The sequence below is a fragment of the Erpetoichthys calabaricus genome, chromosome 13 (assembly GCF_900747795.2).
Source record: "Erpetoichthys calabaricus chromosome 13, fErpCal1.3, whole genome shotgun sequence".
Classification (NCBI taxonomy): domain Eukaryota; kingdom Metazoa; phylum Chordata; class Cladistia; order Polypteriformes; family Polypteridae; genus Erpetoichthys; species Erpetoichthys calabaricus.
In genome coordinates this window covers 34,181,230-34,200,940 of record NC_041406.2, presented here as the reverse complement: position 1 = coordinate 34,200,940, position 19,711 = coordinate 34,181,230, and the positions used below count along the sequence as shown (strand labels likewise).

General features: G+C 38.2%; 1 protein-coding gene across 2 annotated transcripts in view; it reads right to left on the bottom strand.

The window, feature by feature from the left end:
- Positions 1-19,711, bottom strand: part of hsf1 (heat shock transcription factor 1) — an 82,426-nt gene that overhangs the window by 28,474 nt on the left and 34,241 nt on the right. For both annotated transcript variants that reach the window (XM_028818106.2, XM_028818107.2), the window contains exons 2-4: positions 10,361-10,469; positions 7,424-7,560; positions 6,194-6,318 (exon numbers count right to left, since the gene is read on the bottom strand). In XM_028818106.2, coding sequence (XP_028673939.1) covers positions 6,194-6,318; positions 7,424-7,560; positions 10,361-10,469 — 371 coding nt within the window. The remainder of the gene's footprint in view (positions 1-6,193; positions 6,319-7,423; positions 7,561-10,360; positions 10,470-19,711) is intronic.

Sequence of the window (19,711 nt, the reverse complement as noted above, 5' to 3'; positions counted from 1 at the left end):
TGAGAAAGCGCTATATAAATACAAAGAATTATTATTATTACACATAGAACACAGCAAATAGGCAGGGCTAGGGCCAGGTCAATGGCCAAGTTATAACATTTCCTGCACCACCCATCAGGTGACAGACGTATTGCGCACAGAGATGGTGAGCTTGCTGTTGCCTCCGTGACGCTGCAAACCGGTGAGGTGCTGCGAACGTGGAGAACCCACAGTTGCCTTGGTGATGGACAAGCAGCCCTTGAAAGACGTGTCAATCGCATTTCGGCACATTGCCCTGTTGCGGAAGGTCTCAAAAGAGTTCAAAAGCCTCACACCATATATAATACACTTATACATAAACAACTACACACATAAACATACATTTACCTTAATATAAAGATGAGGGTCTGTGTGTTTGTCCATTTGTAATGTTTCTATCATTCCAAAGACTGCGCAATAGAATTCTTTGATAAAATCCCATACTAGATGGCATAACACAAAGACATTCATTGCATTTGTTATTCCAATAGATGGTACAACACAAACATTTATAGTAATGCATTTATTAGTACGACTGTTTGTGATACGCCACTTGTTGGAATGAAAAATGCACTGGATTTTACTAGATGCATTACAAAACACTTTACAATGGATGCTGAACTGCAAACATTAACACTAAGGTCTATGTTGGTTATTTAGATTCAACCACTCTTAGATTGGCAGCACAGCTGGTAAATGTTTATATACTGTGTACACACACACACAGATTAACAATATAGGGATTTCAGCGACATCTGCTTGAGAGCATAGGAAGATTGTTCGAACAAAAGGTTCAGAGACAATTAACACAAAGGCAGCCTAGCCTACTCATAACTGGAAACAATTTTCTTCTCTATTACGCTATTTAATGATCTATAAAAAAATTTTTAAAATCTGTCAATGTTTTACCAATTAAAATTTCTAACCATGTGTTATTTTTTATGTATTTCAGAGTACTACTATACAGTACATCTTGATTAAGCTTTTATTTTACATCATTAAATAAATGTAGTACAGTACTTCAATAGCAATGTAACTCTAAGCAACCCAAAGAAAGGTATAATTCTACAGTATAATCATTTTAAACTGTTTCATCATCTCTTTTGAATGATGAATTACAGCATGAAATGCTTTAGGCTCCTCCATACTATCTGCACCTGTCCCTATAAAGCAATCGACATTAATCCACTGCATGGATGTCTATGACAGAATACAACGTTATGTGGTTTAAGGAGAAACAGATTTTCCTGCACAGACTGGTTTTAATAAGATTAATGTTTTTACTATAAGTGGTCAGACAATGGAAATTCATGCAAAGCTCTTAAAATGATGGAATTACATTAACATTCACTAACAAAGTTATCTTATAGGAGAGAAAACAGCAAAAACCTTTGTTTATAATCTTGCTTTTCTAAATGCTGGGGGAAGAAAAAAAAAAAAAGCCAATATCTGAAATATTCATACTGTTAGATACTTTTGAGATTTCGAACAAGCTTAACACTGTTAGCTACAGTGCAAATGGCAGTTGTAGGAAACACTGAAACTTTATCAGTTCGGAAAAACAGATGGTTTACAGCCTGCCTGCCTACTCTGCAGCCATATACAGCAACTTACACACAACAGCTGTGGAACCAAGACATCACTGTGAAGCAATTTTTCTTTATTTAGGTCAGTGAGTAATTTGCTCTTTAAAACATACTACAAATAAAACATCACTGACTTAGCAAATACTGACGATACTATAATTAAAAATTCATTTGTGACTTTGTATTAAAGTACAACTCACATTTACAAAATAATTGTGAGTAAAGCCAAAAAGTACATTTATAATCTGATGAAAGAAAAAGCAGAAAAAATAAAATGTAAAAACAAAAAAGTTATAGGACTGTTTTGAGGGAGACCAAAAAAAAAAACACGAAAAAGGACAGAGTTATTTGGTCATTGCAAGAGTTAAACAACACAAGACAAAAAGGATAAGCAACATTTAAACCTGTATGGCCTTTTCCCTTGAGTAATTTTGTTTTGTCCAACAGACCCAAAGTGTATGTTACGTTTAGATCTTCTAAACTGGTTCCATGTGAGTTTTTTGGTCAGGTGCTCCTATGAAGGACTGGCATCTTGTCTGGATAATTCCAGGATAGGCTCCAGTTCCCCACAATACAAAACTGGAACAAGGTGGTTTAAGAATTTTATTTTATTGAACATTTACCATGGAAACTCAAGAAGCTTAGACAAGAAGGGTAAGTCACCCTAGAGTAAGTACCCTAATAATAAAATATCCCAAAACATTTCCCACACCAGTACTAATGGGTTTCACAGGAAAATGATCTATCAAACCTCTATTTACAAGTTTCCTGATTGTTTGCTTATGTGTAAAAAAAAGCTCTTTCCCATTATGATAGGAGGTGCCACCTACTGCAGTCCACATGCAAAATAAAATTTTTGAGGCAGAACACTAACAAAAAAATAAACATAAAACAACTACATTGTAGGATACAGAAAAACAAGGAAGATGAGTGGGCAAACGAAATTACGAAGTACTCCCTTTGCTGCTGTTGAACAGTTTATAGTGATATGGAGACTAAGCCATTGTACTCAGTTGCAACTAACCTAAATTCAAGACATACAAACATTTATTTTCTTTGTGTGTGTATATATCATTTTAACAAATTCTACGATGGTCACATTAGCCAAAAAATAAGATTCAAAACTTCTTTCTAAAAATAGGTATACATTTGAACAATTCTGTCGTGGTACATAAAACACAAGACTTCAGACAGACAAGCCTCTCTTTTGATATCAAGATCCAAAACACCCATTGTTCCTTACTTGCTTTTGTTTCATTACATGCACTTAGTGCTGGGTGGTATACCGGTTCATACCAAAATCCGTTTTTTATCTTTGTTAAGTTATGGATTATTCTTATACCGCAACACTGGTTTAAATAGCCTAAACAATGTTCAGAACGTGGCGCAGCAGGAAACTGTTTAAGGGGGGACCTTTTTCACTCCTGCACCACTAAACATGAATGCAACGGAGTACATGCATTAGTGGAGGTACTCATCGGTGAAAATTGACAGCAAACAATCGGAAACTGAAGCTGTGGCAGACGATAAAGTTGAACATGATGACACAGAAGAACCTTTGCTGAAAAAAGGAGCCGTGTCTGTTGTCTGTAGATACTTTGGTATTAAAAAGGTCGGATGTGGACCATTATGTTCAAATGTGTAAATACTGTTTCTATACTACTGGATAATACTGCAAGCCAAGCTGTACTTGTTTTATTTTTTTTTTCCCCAATACTGTGTCATGTACCTGGACACTGTGTAATAGTGTGATGACATGTTGAATTTATTCTCGGCATTTCCACTTTAATCTCGACGTTTATGACAAGAATAAAGTCGACATTGACTTTATTCTCGTAATTTTTCATTAATGTAAAACATCTTAAACTAAACTTCATCTTAAAAAGAATAATTTAGTTTACTAGATTTTCTCAAACCCCGTCATAAGTTATGTAGCACATTAAATGCTTTGTGTTAAGTGTTCCCAGAGCCATGTTAATCGCTACGTGCTTCTTAAACTGACTTCCTCTTGCACTAAGAGGAGGCACTGGCAGCACACAGAACACATTTCATGATATCCCTGCTCCCTGAACATTTAGAATGGTAAGATAAATACTTGGTATCATTTTCATGATGAAATGCATTAAAGCATGTATTAAACATGTGGGGGCACGGTGGCGTAGAGGTTGTACTGCTGCCTCGCTGCAAGAGGGTCCTGGGTGTTCCCTGCCTTGAATTTGCATGTTTTTCTGGTGGGTTTACTCGGCGTGCTTTATTTTTTTTCCCAAAGTCATGTAGGATGTGGGGTTTTATTATGCTATATTGACCCTGCTAGTGTATGTGTTGCTCGTATTCACCCTGCGATGTGCTGGCGCCCTGTTCAGGATTTGCTCCTGCCTTGCACACAATGCTTACTGGGATGGGCGCAACCCTGAATGGATGGCATAATTAAACATGTATAACGAAGATTTTTTTTAAAGTTCTGAACACTCCATGGTCTAAGTTTATAACTAGGTTTAATTTCACAAAGACGTTTATCATATGGTGATTGGTTATGTGGAGAAAGAAAAAGGAAAGTTAGGAACTGGGGATTTGGTACATCAGACAGACAGCACACATACAATAAAGAAAGCCCGCTCAGAAGAACATCCATTGAATTCTGTGTTTGTGTCTCTGACCACCAGATCACAAACCCAAAATTTACACAATATTTAAAGTTAAACCTGTGCGATACCCATTCATACATCCATTTTTTTGGAGCCTTGTCACAACTGCCATAAAGTTCTCTACACTGAACGTACCCCCGGGGATGCCTTACTGCGAGGGAGCAGCACTACCGTGCATGTTTAATACCTGCTTTAATGCATTTCATCATGAAAATTTATCTTCGCATTCTACATTTTCAGAGAGCAGGAATATCATGAAGTGAATGTATTCTGTGCGGCGATCGCTGCCGGCACCTCCTCTTAGTGCGGAGGAAGTCAGTTTAAGAAGCGCGTAGCGATTTAACAACTGGGTCAGGAAACAACACAAAGCATTAGCATTTAATGTGCTACATTAACTTATAACAGGGTTTGAGAAAATCTAGTAAATTAAACATTGATTTTAGGATGAAGTTTAGTTTACGACATTCTACTTTAATGACAAAATAAACTATGAGAATAAAGTGGAAATGTCGACTTTAATCTCGACATATTTTTTTTCTTCACTGTGGCCCTAATACGCTTCCGTAGGGCTATACCACAAATAGCATTATAAATGCAAGTTGCTGTTTTATTATTTATGTATATAGCTTAGCTTGAAGCAAGGTCCATATTAATGTAGTTTGCCTTAATGATGGTTCAGTTGGTAAAGATGTCATCACCAAGTTGCACTTGTTTTATTTTATTTTAATCTTGGTGAATACTGTGTAATGCACCTGGGCTTTGAAGTCTTGGAAGTAATAGTATTATTACTGGAAGTTGCACTAGTATTTATTATACTGTTATTATTAGTTTAAATATTATGCAGTTTAATGATGGTAAAGTTGTTTAAAAAGTCACTTTAACGTGTTAGTGGACAGAGATTGTTAACATTAACAAAGTAGAGTTGGTTTACAAAAAATATTTACTCTTTATTCCTTTTCTAAGACATGTTCAGTGCAAAACAACTTTTGACAAGCACCTCTGGATATTTTACGAAGTCTAAATACCTCTTTGGGTGGTTGAAAATATGTTAAAAATTTTAGTTTAAGTTTAGTTTAACTTTGTTCAATAAAAAGATGTTTTGACTACATCTGTCATGCAATGTGATTCCTTCTCTTCATTAGTGCCACCCCCTTGAAAACTATCACTTTATGGAGCCATGCATTAATATTAATACCTGTGTGCACATTAAAATGTTTTTTTGTACAATGTACAATTCTCATGACAGTGGAATAGGTTATTCTTAGCCCGTAATTGCAGTGGAAAATGTGGTTAACATCCACTCATGCATGGGAAAAAAATACCGTCCAATACCGTGAAACCAGCATAATTTTGAAAAATACCATGATATACAATTCTGGTCATACCGCCCAGCACTACATGCACTATACATCTGGGTGTATGACCACTGGGCGTCCACTCCTGAGCACAGACAGCCTGCTACAGCAACTTGAGACAAAAATCAAACTAGCTGGATTTTGTTGAGACAAGTCGGCCACTTGTTAGAGTGAATCACTGGGTAGTAAGATTATGCGACTGGTGGGTATGGGTACAGGCCATGACAGCCTCAGACTCACTAACATTATCCTATGGCTGATAATCGCTAGTAAAGTAATATGAAATGATCTTAAGACATGTACCTGAGTTTCCTCCTGTAGGGTAGTAGAGTGTTGAGTAGTATGATTATCCACTGCGGTGGTAACTCTATGCCAGCAGAATATTACAAGTACGGTTTTAATGGCCTTATAAACTTAAATTTACATTTTACTAGGATGTTAAAGGTTTTTTTTTTTTTTTTTAAACAAAGCTTATTACAATGAAAAAAAATATTGGATTTTTTCTTAATATCAACTATATTTTTTTTAAGTATAGCTGAATAATTTTCATTATAGAATAAAAAGATACCAATAATTTGGTAGCCCTTACTGTTTCATAGCTATAAGCTTGGAATCCATACTTTCTTGTTTCCCTCTTAAAAGATGAACATCAGTCAATATTTTACTGATATCATCCTGCCGCACCTTAACATCTTCATGCTTTATGTTTGACACCTAGAAAAAAACAATTGAAAATTAACCCACTTAACTAGAATATGTCAATGAAAATGTAAAATTTCCAAACTTTAAATCTCATTTAAGCTTGACAATTTCAAAATATGTAATTAGTATAGTACAGATGCATCTCAAAAAAATCAAACATTAAAACAGAAAAAGACTTGAAAGATTTAACTTTAAGTGTAATGAATACATCGTATGTGAAGGTTTACCTTTTTGAAATAAATTATGAAAACAAACAAGCTTTTTCACGATATTCAGTTTTTTTTGTTGAGATGCACTATAAAGAAACAATTGCTAGCTTCCAGTCTTAAATTTCTCCTGTAAGAAATTATTTCAAAAACAAATTACACACTATTAAATAAAATAGTAACAATTTCCCTACATATTCTTTAGTAAATATAATTTGATTCTTTCCTTTATATTACATCCTGCTCTGTATTCTCTAAGTACTTTAGTATTTCATTAATGATATGAAGTTATGGGGAGTTAATAATAATGAAGTAATGGGGAGGATTTCAACTTCTTTACAGTGAAAAATTCAGAGAAATATGCTTGTCCTTCTATGTATTTTGTTTCCCTGTACTGTTCTCAAAACTTTACGTTCTTTGACTGTTCTTGCTTCCAAAACAGTGAAAGGGTTAGCTTGGTACTGTATTGCTATCTTGTGGCATCTTAGCCATCTCAATACCAAAAGTCCATCCCATTTTTTTCTCTTTCAGAATTTGCTGCATCTTCTCAAAATTTCTTATTAATGTAGCTTTGTAAATGTACCTCAGGCCAAAACATTTTGAAGCTTTTATTTATGAGTACTAAATCCTGAATCTTTCAAAATTCTTGAAGTTTACTTCAAAATATTAAAAAGAAAATCTCCTTTTAAAAAGTCAATTAACACAGTACAAAAGACAGCACAATAATGCTTTGTGCTTAATTTTGCTCCATACTTACAAATTAAAAACACAATAAGCACACACATCCACACTCCAAACAAATTTAACTAAAAACAAAAACATATTGAGCATTTAGAGTAAATGTCTTCATATTATCATCATTATTAACATGTGCCATTAACAGATTATACATTGACTTTTTGAGAACTTACATTGGTGACTTTTCTCTTTATATTCTCTAGAAGATGCTCTTGGCCCCTGACAAAATATGGATGCTGAAATTCTGTGTCATCCTTTTCTGGCTTTACTAATCCACCTTGTTCAATATGGACCACTTTTCGGAAGCCATCTGTTTACATATTGAGGGGGAAAAATGGATTTAACAGTATGTGTTGATTTCAGATCTTCTGGAGGAATTTAAACTATTATAAAACCTGAACCTTTAAATACAAATCATGTCATACTACCATTAGCAATTAATTTCCCAATTTGTTTTAGAAGAAGCCAAGCCCAGTTTACAATAAGCATGAAGTAGCTCAGGTCACACCACCACACTTCCATATAATACAACTTTAAGGAATGAGTAACAGATTCTTATTTTGCCACAGAAATCACTTTTAATCATTTGCTAGAATGCCAGATTTTCACTTGATAACAAGCCTAAGGGGGAAAAAAACTTAAAATTATTTTACACCTAATAATAAAGCTGGAAACATATGTGGTTAGTCACTTAAATGAAAATAATAAATTGTCAGTAAATAAACTATGTATGGCATTTGGCTCGGAATCACAACAGCTTTGGCAGTTTCTCATTCTGTTTATCCAGTTTTAGAGGGGACAACCAAAAATAAAAACAAGATTTTATACAGGAAATCAATTCAAATATGAATTCACTACAGAAAGATTTATTAATCTGATAGGCATGAGACAATATACTTATCCCATAAATACAATTTATACTGTGATTTAGACTTCATGAAATAATATTTCACATGTGATATTTTTATAATACAAATGTGCTAAATGTTTACTGTTACTTATTATTAGTCATCATTAAATCAAAACACTGCAAAATAGGTTTATATCAGTGCATAAATACATAAGTTTTAGAACAAGTTTTTATAAGCCTTTTTGTTAAAATAATTTAAATATCAGCATAAAATACTTGCTCTGCAGTAACATAAAACATATTGCATGTGTGATTAACACACATTCAATTAAGAAGTTCACTGTACTCTGTAAACGTGACAATAAGCACCCTATAAACCTATAAAGTTTTTGCAGTGTAAAACCATCCATATTGAACTTTTTATTTTCTGAGCTAAAATCAAACATTGTTGCAACATTGGCTGTCCTTTTACTTCCTGCTTGAATGCCTTACTGACCTATAAGCTGAGAGTTCTCACTGGATCTATAAAGAACTTGTATTTTATTTCCTTTTAAGGAAAATGAGCGTGCCAACACTCTGCATGAAGCTGAAACTTTTGAAAATAAGCCTGTGAATTCAGAGGTGCATTTATGGAAAAAAAAAAGTTTTGCTTCACTATACCCTTTCCAACTTAATCTGCGGTACCAGCCCACTTTCTTGGTCGGTGACATCTATGTCGTGTGAGGACAACTTTTACCTTCACACCACTGTATACAAAGCAAATAACGGTTCTGCCAAAGTCTAGTAAATTTGATATGTCTTACCTTAGTTCTAAATCTGAATCAAATTTTTAAATCCCCCTGCTTTTGAGAAAAGATGTTATCATTTGCGGCTGTGTTTCATTTCAGTCATGTAGTAATGTCACATAGTACACATTTCATATCGGCATATAAGCTTACAATTTGCTAAAGTGTAGTTACAACTACACAGTTATAAAATCACTTTGATATCTAAACCACAGAATCAAAATACACTTTTTCATCCTCTAAATGAGGAACTAGCAATATATATATATATATATATATATATATATATATATATATATATAAAATTCTCTTCGCGTTTGAAACGGAAATTACGTATGACCACGCGATATGGAAATTACGTATGAAACGGAAATTACGTATGACCACAGAACATATTATAATACAGGAACTAATCACTTTGTTTGTGGACGCCATTTTTATATCGTCATTACGAATTGTTATTATTTGTGTGAGTAATTTTACTGATACTGAAAAAAAGTAAAGACAAACATGGCAATCTATCCCATAGAAGTGCACTCCACGTCATCTTCTCCCAGCCCTCCTGTCTGGACTACAGCGCTGAGCCGTCCACCGCCAGGCGCATTTTGACAGAGAAGTTTTATTTATTCGTCCGCGTGACTGTCGCGGAAACTGCCAGATTATAACTTTTTTTTAGTTGGTAGTACTTGATAGTAGAAGAAATGAGGAAAACAGCTTTGCGTCTTTCTACTTTTGAACTGCGGCGAGCTGTAAACAATGTGTGTGAGAACAAAGTGGACGCTGGGAGGCGCGGAATGTCGGGCTGCTCCGCGGGGTTGAGAGCTTCGCAGTTTCAGGCAGCGTCCTCTCTTCTCGCACTGTTTGTGACACTTCAAGTGCCTCGTCGGCTCCTGGGAGAGTGGAAATCTTTGCGAATGAGTGTAATCGGCGCCATCAAAGTAGGACTGTTTGTAAATTACCCTGCACTACTACTTACTGTCCCTTAAAGTAAGTTCGGGTCACTAAAACCCTGCAACATTCAAGGTTCCTTTTGTGATGAATTATTTTAAGAAGTAAATCACAGGCACATAGTGCAAGGTTGTCAGGCAGAAATTTGGACGATCACATTGAAAATGTAATTTCTATACCACAGCGGTCGTGTCGCGCCTTTCACAAGGGATCTACTACCGAGAGATAATCCAAATACATTTTAGCTGCTGTTAGTACTACTTACCTGTTGTGTTATAGCGCCTTTAAAATGTAGTTTACTCCAAACCACTCCAGTTGTGCTCAATATATCTTTACTTCTTAAATGTTAATGTTTTACTGTTTAATAACTTATAGACTACATTTTATTTTTTTCCCTTGCACTCAGTGAGCGACTAATAAGGATATATTTAAAAAAATTGTTTACATCAGTTCTCTGAAGACACTATTAAAAAAAAAATGCAATAAACCAATGCTAAAAATTAATAAGTAAATAAAATCAGACTTACACATATTAAGCTGTCTCACAAAGCTAGCCATATTGTTATGCTTAAAGTACTTTGGAAGAACATCTTTAGCAAAGTGGCCTTGGTCAAAAACATGGAAGCTATTACCACTCTGAAAAAGAAGAAAGAAAAAAAGAAAAACAGCTTAACACATGCATTGATATTGGCAGAAAAATGAATGGAAAAAATTAATTTATAATCTAATTTTTTACAGAGTATATTTTTGCAACAGTAATATATACAATGAATTATTATTTGTGAAGAAATATTTACTATTTCACCTCATGATAAAGTATAATTCAATACCCTTGATAGAGTTCATTTTAAGGCATAACACTGAGATATGAATGGGAAATACTAGACAGACAAATATGTAAGACATCATACTACAAAGACAGACAAATTTGAACAGTTCTTAAGTTAGACATCTCATATATATTTCTCTTCTGGTTCGTCCTGCTTCCACTTCAAAACCGGTCCCGCCCACACGGCATTTCTCGATTCCTATTCGTCGTCTTCCATGTCATGCACTATACTGGCCTGCTGAACGTAATACATCCAACAAGTACTCGAGGTGCTGCCACAACGGTAAAGTAGCTTTACCACCTTAGCGGTAGCTACCCGTGTCTTTACAACGGCTTCTTACACAGCAAACATCAGAAGCTAAAAATTATTATGAACACATTTGAGAATACAGTGGAACCTCGGTTCACGAACGTCTTGGTACACGTACAAATCGGTTTATGACCAAAAAGTAAGCTAAACTTTTGCCTCGGTTCACGACCACACACTCGGTATACGAACAAGCCTGTGCATTTCCTGTGCAGCGAGCAAGAGAGAGCGAGAGCGCGCGACACACACAGGCAGCAAAAGAGAGTGAGCGAGCACACACACACAGGCAGAGAGCGAGCTGCGCACACACACAGGCAGCGAGAGATAGAGCCGCGCGCACACACACACAGGAGCGAGAGAGAGGCACGCACACACACAGGAGCACGCTAGAGAGACACACACACAGGCGCTCCAGGTTCGCAAGAGAGAGAGAGGGACGCATAAGGTAGAGAAGGCTTGTTTTTGTTTTCAGTTCTGTTTACAGTGATCGGTTCGTAGCCTGCATTGTTGCAATGTTACTTTTCTTGGTGGTTTATTAAATTACGGATTTTTCAAATGTTCATTTTTACCCCCTGTGCTTAAAACTCATTAAAAAAAGTGTTTTTAGCGAGCGGTTCCTAGCACTATAGCGTGAACTATTGCAGTGTTAGTTTTCTCTGTTCTTCAAGGTTTTCTCAGTGTTATTCAATGTTTTTACATTTAGTTTACTATTACACTGTGCATTCTATGGTGTAATTAACTTTATTTGTGCTTAAAAATTAAAAAAAAAAAAAATATTTACATACAGTTTGTACAGTCTGGAACGGATTAATTGTATTTACATATAATCCTATGGGGGAAATTGCTTCGGTTCACGACCAAATCGGTTTACGACCAGAGTTTTGGAACGAATTATGGTCGTGAACCGAGGTTCCACTGTACAACTCTTCTCTAGCGTTTGCTTCCATGGGTGCACAGATAATTCAACCTCCTGGCCACGGACCATACTGTTTTAAAATACACAGGCAAATTTATCATCAAATCTCTCCACTATACGCTAACACTTCTACCTCTCCAGGATATGGACAGTTGTATGTTTCTGACACAGCGCAAGCTACTAAAGTACGCTTACAAAATAAAGCAAATTCTGCATGCAGCGAAAATGTACTTCTCCAGCTAGATTCCATGCTCAGAACCATCAACCCCTTCGCTAAAGCATACAAACACATGCATGAAAATCGCTCAGTCCAATCCAACAGCATCTGTACGAATGGTTTTCAAGGAAACCCCTAGGCAGGATTTACGACGATACAATGCCCCGACATGTCACACCAATGTTGCAGCGATTTTCGTTGGTGAAGATGGCGAAACGCCTGCCGAAAGGGACATTTGCATCTATCCCATAGGCAACTCCTGTAAACAGATTTCCACGCTCAATATGAATTGCGATCCTATGGTTTACCCATTTTTATTCCTTTACGGAGACATTGGCTGGCACAAAGATTTACAACATGTTCCCAATAAAAGAACCGCCAAGTGAATAAGGCTTACTCAATGCCAATTTTACGCGTACAGATTAGCAATGAGGAATACATTTAGTATTTTCCACTCCAGCGGCAAACTATTCTAACAGTATGTCGTAGATGCGTATGTTAAAACAGAGGGCGCGCGTCTCAACTATCTCAGATTACATCAACAAGATCTGCACGTCAAACTATCAGACTCACTGCAAGCAAACGCTGAAAATAACAACGTTCGTGTAGGGAAAATGATCATATTACCATCCACATTTCCAGGAAGTCCAGGATACATGCAACAAAACTATCAAGATGCCATGGCCATAGTACATAAATTCGGAAAGCCTGATATATTTATCACTTTCACATGTAATCCTGCTTGGCCAGAAATTCTACATGCATACTGCGTCTTTCAAGAAGTATTTATTTCTTCTTGATTTTTGAATTCCTTTCTCACCGTTTTCCATTCCTTTTCTTACACCACCATATGCTACAGCGGGCGTCAGCTAGTTCAAAATATTTATTACCTTTTCAACTATACAAAAAATAACCCAAGAAAGAAAAAAGCATGAATCCCCAATGTCCTATTAACTTTTGGAATTAATTAACAACTCATAACACAAAAGGGATTAAAATCACATTTGACCTAGTACAATTAAATAAACATAATTGTGAATGTTGCACTAGTTACATGGAATTTTCTTGGGTGGGTAGGGTGAGAAGTCAAGCAAAATGACACCTTTTATTGGCTAAAAAAAAAAACAAAAAAAAAAACAATGCAACGTAGTATTGCACAGTTTTTTGATGTTGTACAGTATCGATAAAAACTGGTATGTTGCCTTAGTTTATTTTTTCTGCCACTGATAATACAGTAACAATTTTTATTGGTACTTGTCCTGGGTATGACGTTAAAATTCATCTGCCCTGCAAATGGTCCTCCAGTTTTCTTGGAAAACTTGGGGTTGATGGCAGGATTGGCACTCCAGCTATCGTAAAAACTTCACGGAGCTCTCAAACAACAGACATGACTCCTTTCTGCTCTCTGTGGGAGTAGCTCTGCTGCTGCTTGCATTATGAAGGGGATGGTGAAAAAGCCCTCAGGAGTCTCATCCCCAGAAGAGTCAAAACCACCGGAGAGCCAATGGGGCCAGGCCTGTTGGGGATCGGAACTGGTGTGGTGCTGAGGTGTCACCCGCTATGGCAGCAATCGGATCTCAATTTAAAGAGGCCCATCCAGGTAGGAGCGGCAGATCGTCTCGTCTCTCCGGCATGACGGTTATCTTCCACTGCTATTGAAGAAGCTTTGTAAACTGCGCATTTCATTGGCGATACTCTCTGAGGTAGGGAGATCTGGGACTGGCCAGATCTCTGTAGGTGGGTAAAACTTTTATTGGTCTGGTCGCTCTGATGGCTCTCAGTAATATTCAGGGAGTAGCTGTTGCTGTGGCGGATCAGCTCCTTCTGATGGTGTCCAATGTCACTCCTTTCAACAAGGGTATTACGGGACTCAGATTAAGGCACTCATTGGGAGCCTTATCTGTTGTGAAAGTGTATACTCTAACCGCGGTGAGTGATGTCTCTGTGAGGGAGACATTTTATTTGCACCTTTGCTTGGTGGTTGATGGGTGCAAGTGAGGTGACACTTTTCTAGTCATGGGTAATTTCAAAACGACCACTGGCACTTATATGGCTGGCAATGAGAATTGCATTTGTCCCCATGGGTCTGACAACTGTGGTGAAAGTGGTTTCATGTTTCTTGACTTTGCAAAAAGTAAGGAGCTGTGGATTGCTGGATCCTGGTTCCAGCGCCCTGAACCATATCGTTGGACTTGGTACTCCAATGATGTTGGTATGGTGAAAGAGATCAATCACATCCTTGTGGGCAGACAGATGCAAAGGCTCTTACAAAACTGCAGAGTTTACAGAAGTGCCCACTTTGTGAATTCTGACCATAGACTTCTTGTAGCTACTAAGACGACCCAGCAAAGGACACCAATAGGCTACTACATATTAGGAGAATGAGGCTGGACCTGGCCAGACTCCAAGATCAGTTTGTTTCTAATGAGTTAACACGGTTTGTGTGATGGACTTACAGAATTGGGTATGACTGCAGCTCCTAATGTGATGTGGGAGATCTTCTGTGACAAGACCCTGAAGGTTGCTGAGGGTTATGTTAGTGTTAGCAGTGTGCCTATAAAGAGGTGTTTCATCTTGCAGGGCATCCTGGAAATCATCGTGAGGAGTCGCAGAACACAGCTTGATGGCAACTCCAGTGAGTACCAGGAACTGAGAAGGATAGCTGCAAGGGCACGGAGGGTAGATAAGAAGGTGTTTCTTAGAAGAATCTGTCTGCAAGTGACACACCATATATGGTCTTGTGACTCACATCCTGCTTACAGAGGAATCAAAGCATAATGCACATCCAAATCTGTTTCTCAGAGAGTCTCAGTCAGGGCAGGTGATGGAACGGTCCTTATGGATAACACAGCAATTGCAACCCGCTGGGCTGGCTACTTTGAGCAGCTGTTTAAAGCTGATCCTCTGACTAGGATGTTGGATATCTCTGGGTCCACAGTTCATGAGGTTTATCCTCCAATTAGTTACGCAACACTCACTCTCACCGAGACTGCACAGGTGGTGAACCAGCTGAAGGTAGGTAAGGCTGCAGGGATCTGTGGTATCCGGGGTGAACTTTTCCAGGCTGGTGGTAAGGCTGTCCTCCTAGCACTGCAAGAAATCTTTGCTTCCATTTGGGAGATCGGCATCATCCCAACAGACTGGAAAATGGGACTTGTCCTTCCTATCTGGAAAGGGAATTGTTATAGCCTGGATTCCAGCAACTACAGGGGAATAACACTGCTCTTGGGTGCTGCGTAAGGTCCTTGCTAGTGTCATCCTCAATAAGATCTGTGATCACTTGCTCAACTACCAGAGAATGGAGCAGTCTGGTTTTTTATGCCTAAGAAGTCTACCATAAACCGCATCCTGGCACTGAAGGTTCTCATGGAGCACAAACATGAACATCAGCAGAGTTTCTTTGCAGCCTTTCTTGATTTTTATAAAGCATCTGGGACATCATGAGAGTTGGCGGGATCCCCCTGAAGTTGCTGGATATCAAGGCAGGCCTGTATACTGGTACTGTGAGTCCTGTGTAGAGTGGAAGCAGAACCTCTGTGCGTTTCCCAGTTGATTCTGGGTATCGTCAGCGATGGGTATGCCTGGGAGGGTTGCCAACCGGGATCCCAAGGGGTCTGCCCTGTGATGGGTACAGCAATGTGCTGTACCAGTGCAAGCTCCCCAATCTGACCTGAAGAACAAAATGCATCATTTTTAAATTCTATATGATTAACATTGCTGTAGAACTGCATTCTTTCATCAGTTTTCTAACTTCCCTATCCAGTTCAGAGATGCAGGGAGCCAAAGGGGGTATCCTGATTCTCCTGATGAGGCAGCGGATGGCGTCCTGGGGGATCTCCTCTCAGACTCGGATCAGGGCATCAGTGAGCTCCTGGATAGTTTCTGGTTGCACTGATATATAATGTCCCAATGGCTCTCAATTGCATTCAGGTCTGGGGAACGTACAGGCCAGCCAACCATATCAATGTCATCTTAGAACTGCCTACACATTCTGGCCCCATGAGGCCAGGCATTGTCCTTCACCAGGAGAAACACTGGGCCCACTGCACCAGCATAAGATCTGACAATGGCTCTGAGGATTTCATCCCAGTACCTAAGGGCTGCCAAAGTACCGTAACCTAGCACATGGGGGTCTGTGCAACTTTTCAAGGATATGCCTCTCCAGACCATCACTGACCCAGAGCTAGGTATATTCCAATCAGGTTTTTTAAGGCTGACACCAATCACCAATTTCATGTTACTTGATCGGACAATTCCAATACCAATCCAGTTTTTTTCTTTATCCCTTAAAAAAAAAAAAAAAAAAAAAAAAAAACTTTACCCTAATCTCCTGCATAACCAGACAAAATAGTAATGAGAATAGCGCCACACCGAACCAGTCATGTGGCTGGAACAAAGTTATAGCCATGTCAGGTTAGGTTGATGCACACAGCAGAGAGCGTAGGAATAGCAGCAGGTAGAAGTACATGTGCAGCCGTGTGCAGGCAAGATAAGAGAAAATGACAAAAGAAAATGTGAACGAAAACTCAAAACAAAAATTCCAAAGACAGGTAATACCACAAATTTTTTGTACCATCTGAAGAACTGCCATCATTTAGAGCATTCACAATGCAAGACTTTACAGTCTCAGACCCAAGCAACTGCTGGTGGTCTCTCTAAAACAACCAGTGTGATACCTGCGCAACAACAGCAGACCGTAGTGTTAATTTTCTTCAGCACCATGCCTTACAACATAAAAAGGAAGAGATTCATTAATTAAACAATGCAATAGCCCACTTTATTACAAAGACATGATGTCAGTAAGCACGATCAAAAATGTTGTATTTAAGTGGTTAAAGTACCTGCCTCTTGTTACCAACTCCCTGGCAGTAAATATTTCTCTCAGATGACACTTCCCCAGCTATATACACAGTTTAGAAAGATAGTTGAAAAGGAGCTGCAAAGTGCATCATACTTCACTACCACATTGGATTCGTGGTCAATTCACACATTGGAAACATATATGAGGCTCACTGCTCACTTCATTGACCAAGATTAGAAATTGAAAAGCAGATATCTTCAAACTGCCTATTTCCTGAAGACCATACAGGCAAAGTAATCACTTATGACTGTAAGAAGCACTTGCATCATGGGGACTGAGTGGAGACAAACAAGTCTGCATCATAATAGGAAGTGGGATTAATACAGTGAAGCCCACATCATTAAACAACTAGACACAGTTGCAGTGCTTTGGGTATCTACTTCACTCTGTTAGATTTGTAATTCTGCTTACAAACTTAATATTTTCTTTTTTATTTTGCATTGGAGCATAAGCTGACCACAACCGAGTGAATATATCAAATTTGTTTATGTTCTCCTTCATTTACATTTGAAAGTTGCTTGAATTTGTACTGAGGATACATGCATACATACACACACACACAATATATATATATACACACATATATATATACACACACACACACACAGTGCACTCCATTTAGCTGCAATGTTTGGGGGCTGAAGGCCCAATTGCAGGTAAGCGGAGATTGCAAATAAGCGGAGTTAGCATGAAGCACATAGCTCAGTCTATTATAAGCTAGGTACGCACTTTATGCATGTATTGCGTGGTCTGTGCTCGCCTATTTATAAAGGACGCGCCTAACTGCAGTGCCTAGAGCTAAGGAATAAAACACAACGTATTGTTACTAACCAGCCTCAAACACAGTTTAATTGTCTAATGTAGTCAAATTAGATTACAGTACATGTAATATACATACAGCCTTGCCGGTCTACAGCTGCTAATTTTCAATTAAGCAATGTCGTCGTTTACTCCGTTAGTTCAAATGCGACGAAAATAATCTGTTATTGTTGTCTGTGCCTGGTTTGGACGACGGTCATAAATTTGTCTGGACAGTGCATAAAACGTTTCGTACGAATCACAGCCAGTTGACTCTAGGTAGGCTTGTATAAAATCTACAGTAAGCTCTTCACTGCATTAACAAATGTAACTGCCATGGCAGGTGCAGTCTGAACGTCATCGACATCAGCCGCATCCAGTCTCCTCTCCTCTTCTAGTTGATTAGCGGCTGGAGTAGATGCCTTCAGGATTTCGCATATCTCTGTCTGTTTTATCTGCACTTGTTGGAGCATTACTGTCGATTTCAAAGAAATGGCCGTAGTCATTAGTTGACAATCCATCAGGCAGCTTTAACCCCACGCTGCTGCTATCGTCCACAACTGCTGCTGAGGCACACGAAACTGTGATGGTGCTATCTCACTCCACAGCTTTCACGAAGCTTGTCTGTCTGTAGCAGTTAACGATTGTTGACGTACTGACATGAGTCCATGCATCCTTCTGCATGTGCAAACTGTCAAGTAGCATCAGCTTACGGGCCAGCTCAGTTGCTCTCTTTGTTTTATTGTCACCTTGATCCATGATAGCCATCAGACGGCGAAGCATGTTTAAACTGGATGTTTTCTTGTTGCTTCCAGCGCTCCAGCCATCTATTTGTAGCATTAAAATCCCTCTATGCCAAAGCTAACAGCAAGCTGATTGGTTTTTTCAATCAACATCGGTCCACTAACTGGCAGCTGTATGCTTCTAGTTTGGCTGAACAAATACCAGTCATCAATCACCTGCTGCCGCTGCTCAAGAATGCAACAGATTTGACTTGAAAGAACACCAAAGTGCTTGGCAACAGACACTTGAGTTTCCTTACTATCAATTTGTTTTAACACTTCTACTCTATCCGCTAAACGACAGGGCTTAAAACGTTTTTGAAGTCTTACACGCTGCCATATTAGACTAGACCTAATGTAACGATATTCCAGCAACTTTTCAAAAAACTAAAATTATGTTGATCAGTTGATGTTCTTTTCAGATCTGTTGGCTTTCTAAGATACTGAAATAACAGACACCGCCCACGCATATGCCTGGCACTGTCGACTTTATATGATGTGGTCTCTCTCTGTACGGTGTATCAACTACAGTCGACTTCACTTGCGTACATGTCGGTTGAGTGCACACTTCGCTTAGCTGCACATGACTTGCACGGTCCCTATTTGTCAAGTGCACTTGACTCCATTTAAGTGCACTTAAACGGAGTAGACTGTACAGTAAGCAGAAAACAGACTCGCACGGCCATGGCAGCTATCTGAAGCCGACTGACCTGAAAATCATGAAACAGGAATATAAAAGGCATTGCAGCAAACCGGAAATTACAGATAAGCGACTTGCAGCTAACCGAATGCAGTTAGCAATGGAGTGTATAGCGAAAAAAACGGGCCCAAAACCTGCATTGTTTCCCAACCATTTAAAGGTTTAAATCTATACAAATGAGAGGATACAGTACAAAGGTAGTTAATTTTATTTATTTTTTTTTTTTTCATTTTATCCAAAATTTTATTTTGTACTAATACCCATTTTATTTGGATCTAACCAAAGAATTTACATTGTGTTTTCCTATAAAACTTGAAAGCTTTAATATATTAGCTTTAGATTTAAGATTTTAGAATTAACATTTTGGAAGTAAACATTTGTAAGTCAAGAGTTTTAGAACACCTCAGTTTTCTTCAAATTTAAATCAGTTGAAATGCAAATGAATGACCTAACATGGTGAAAGGGTAA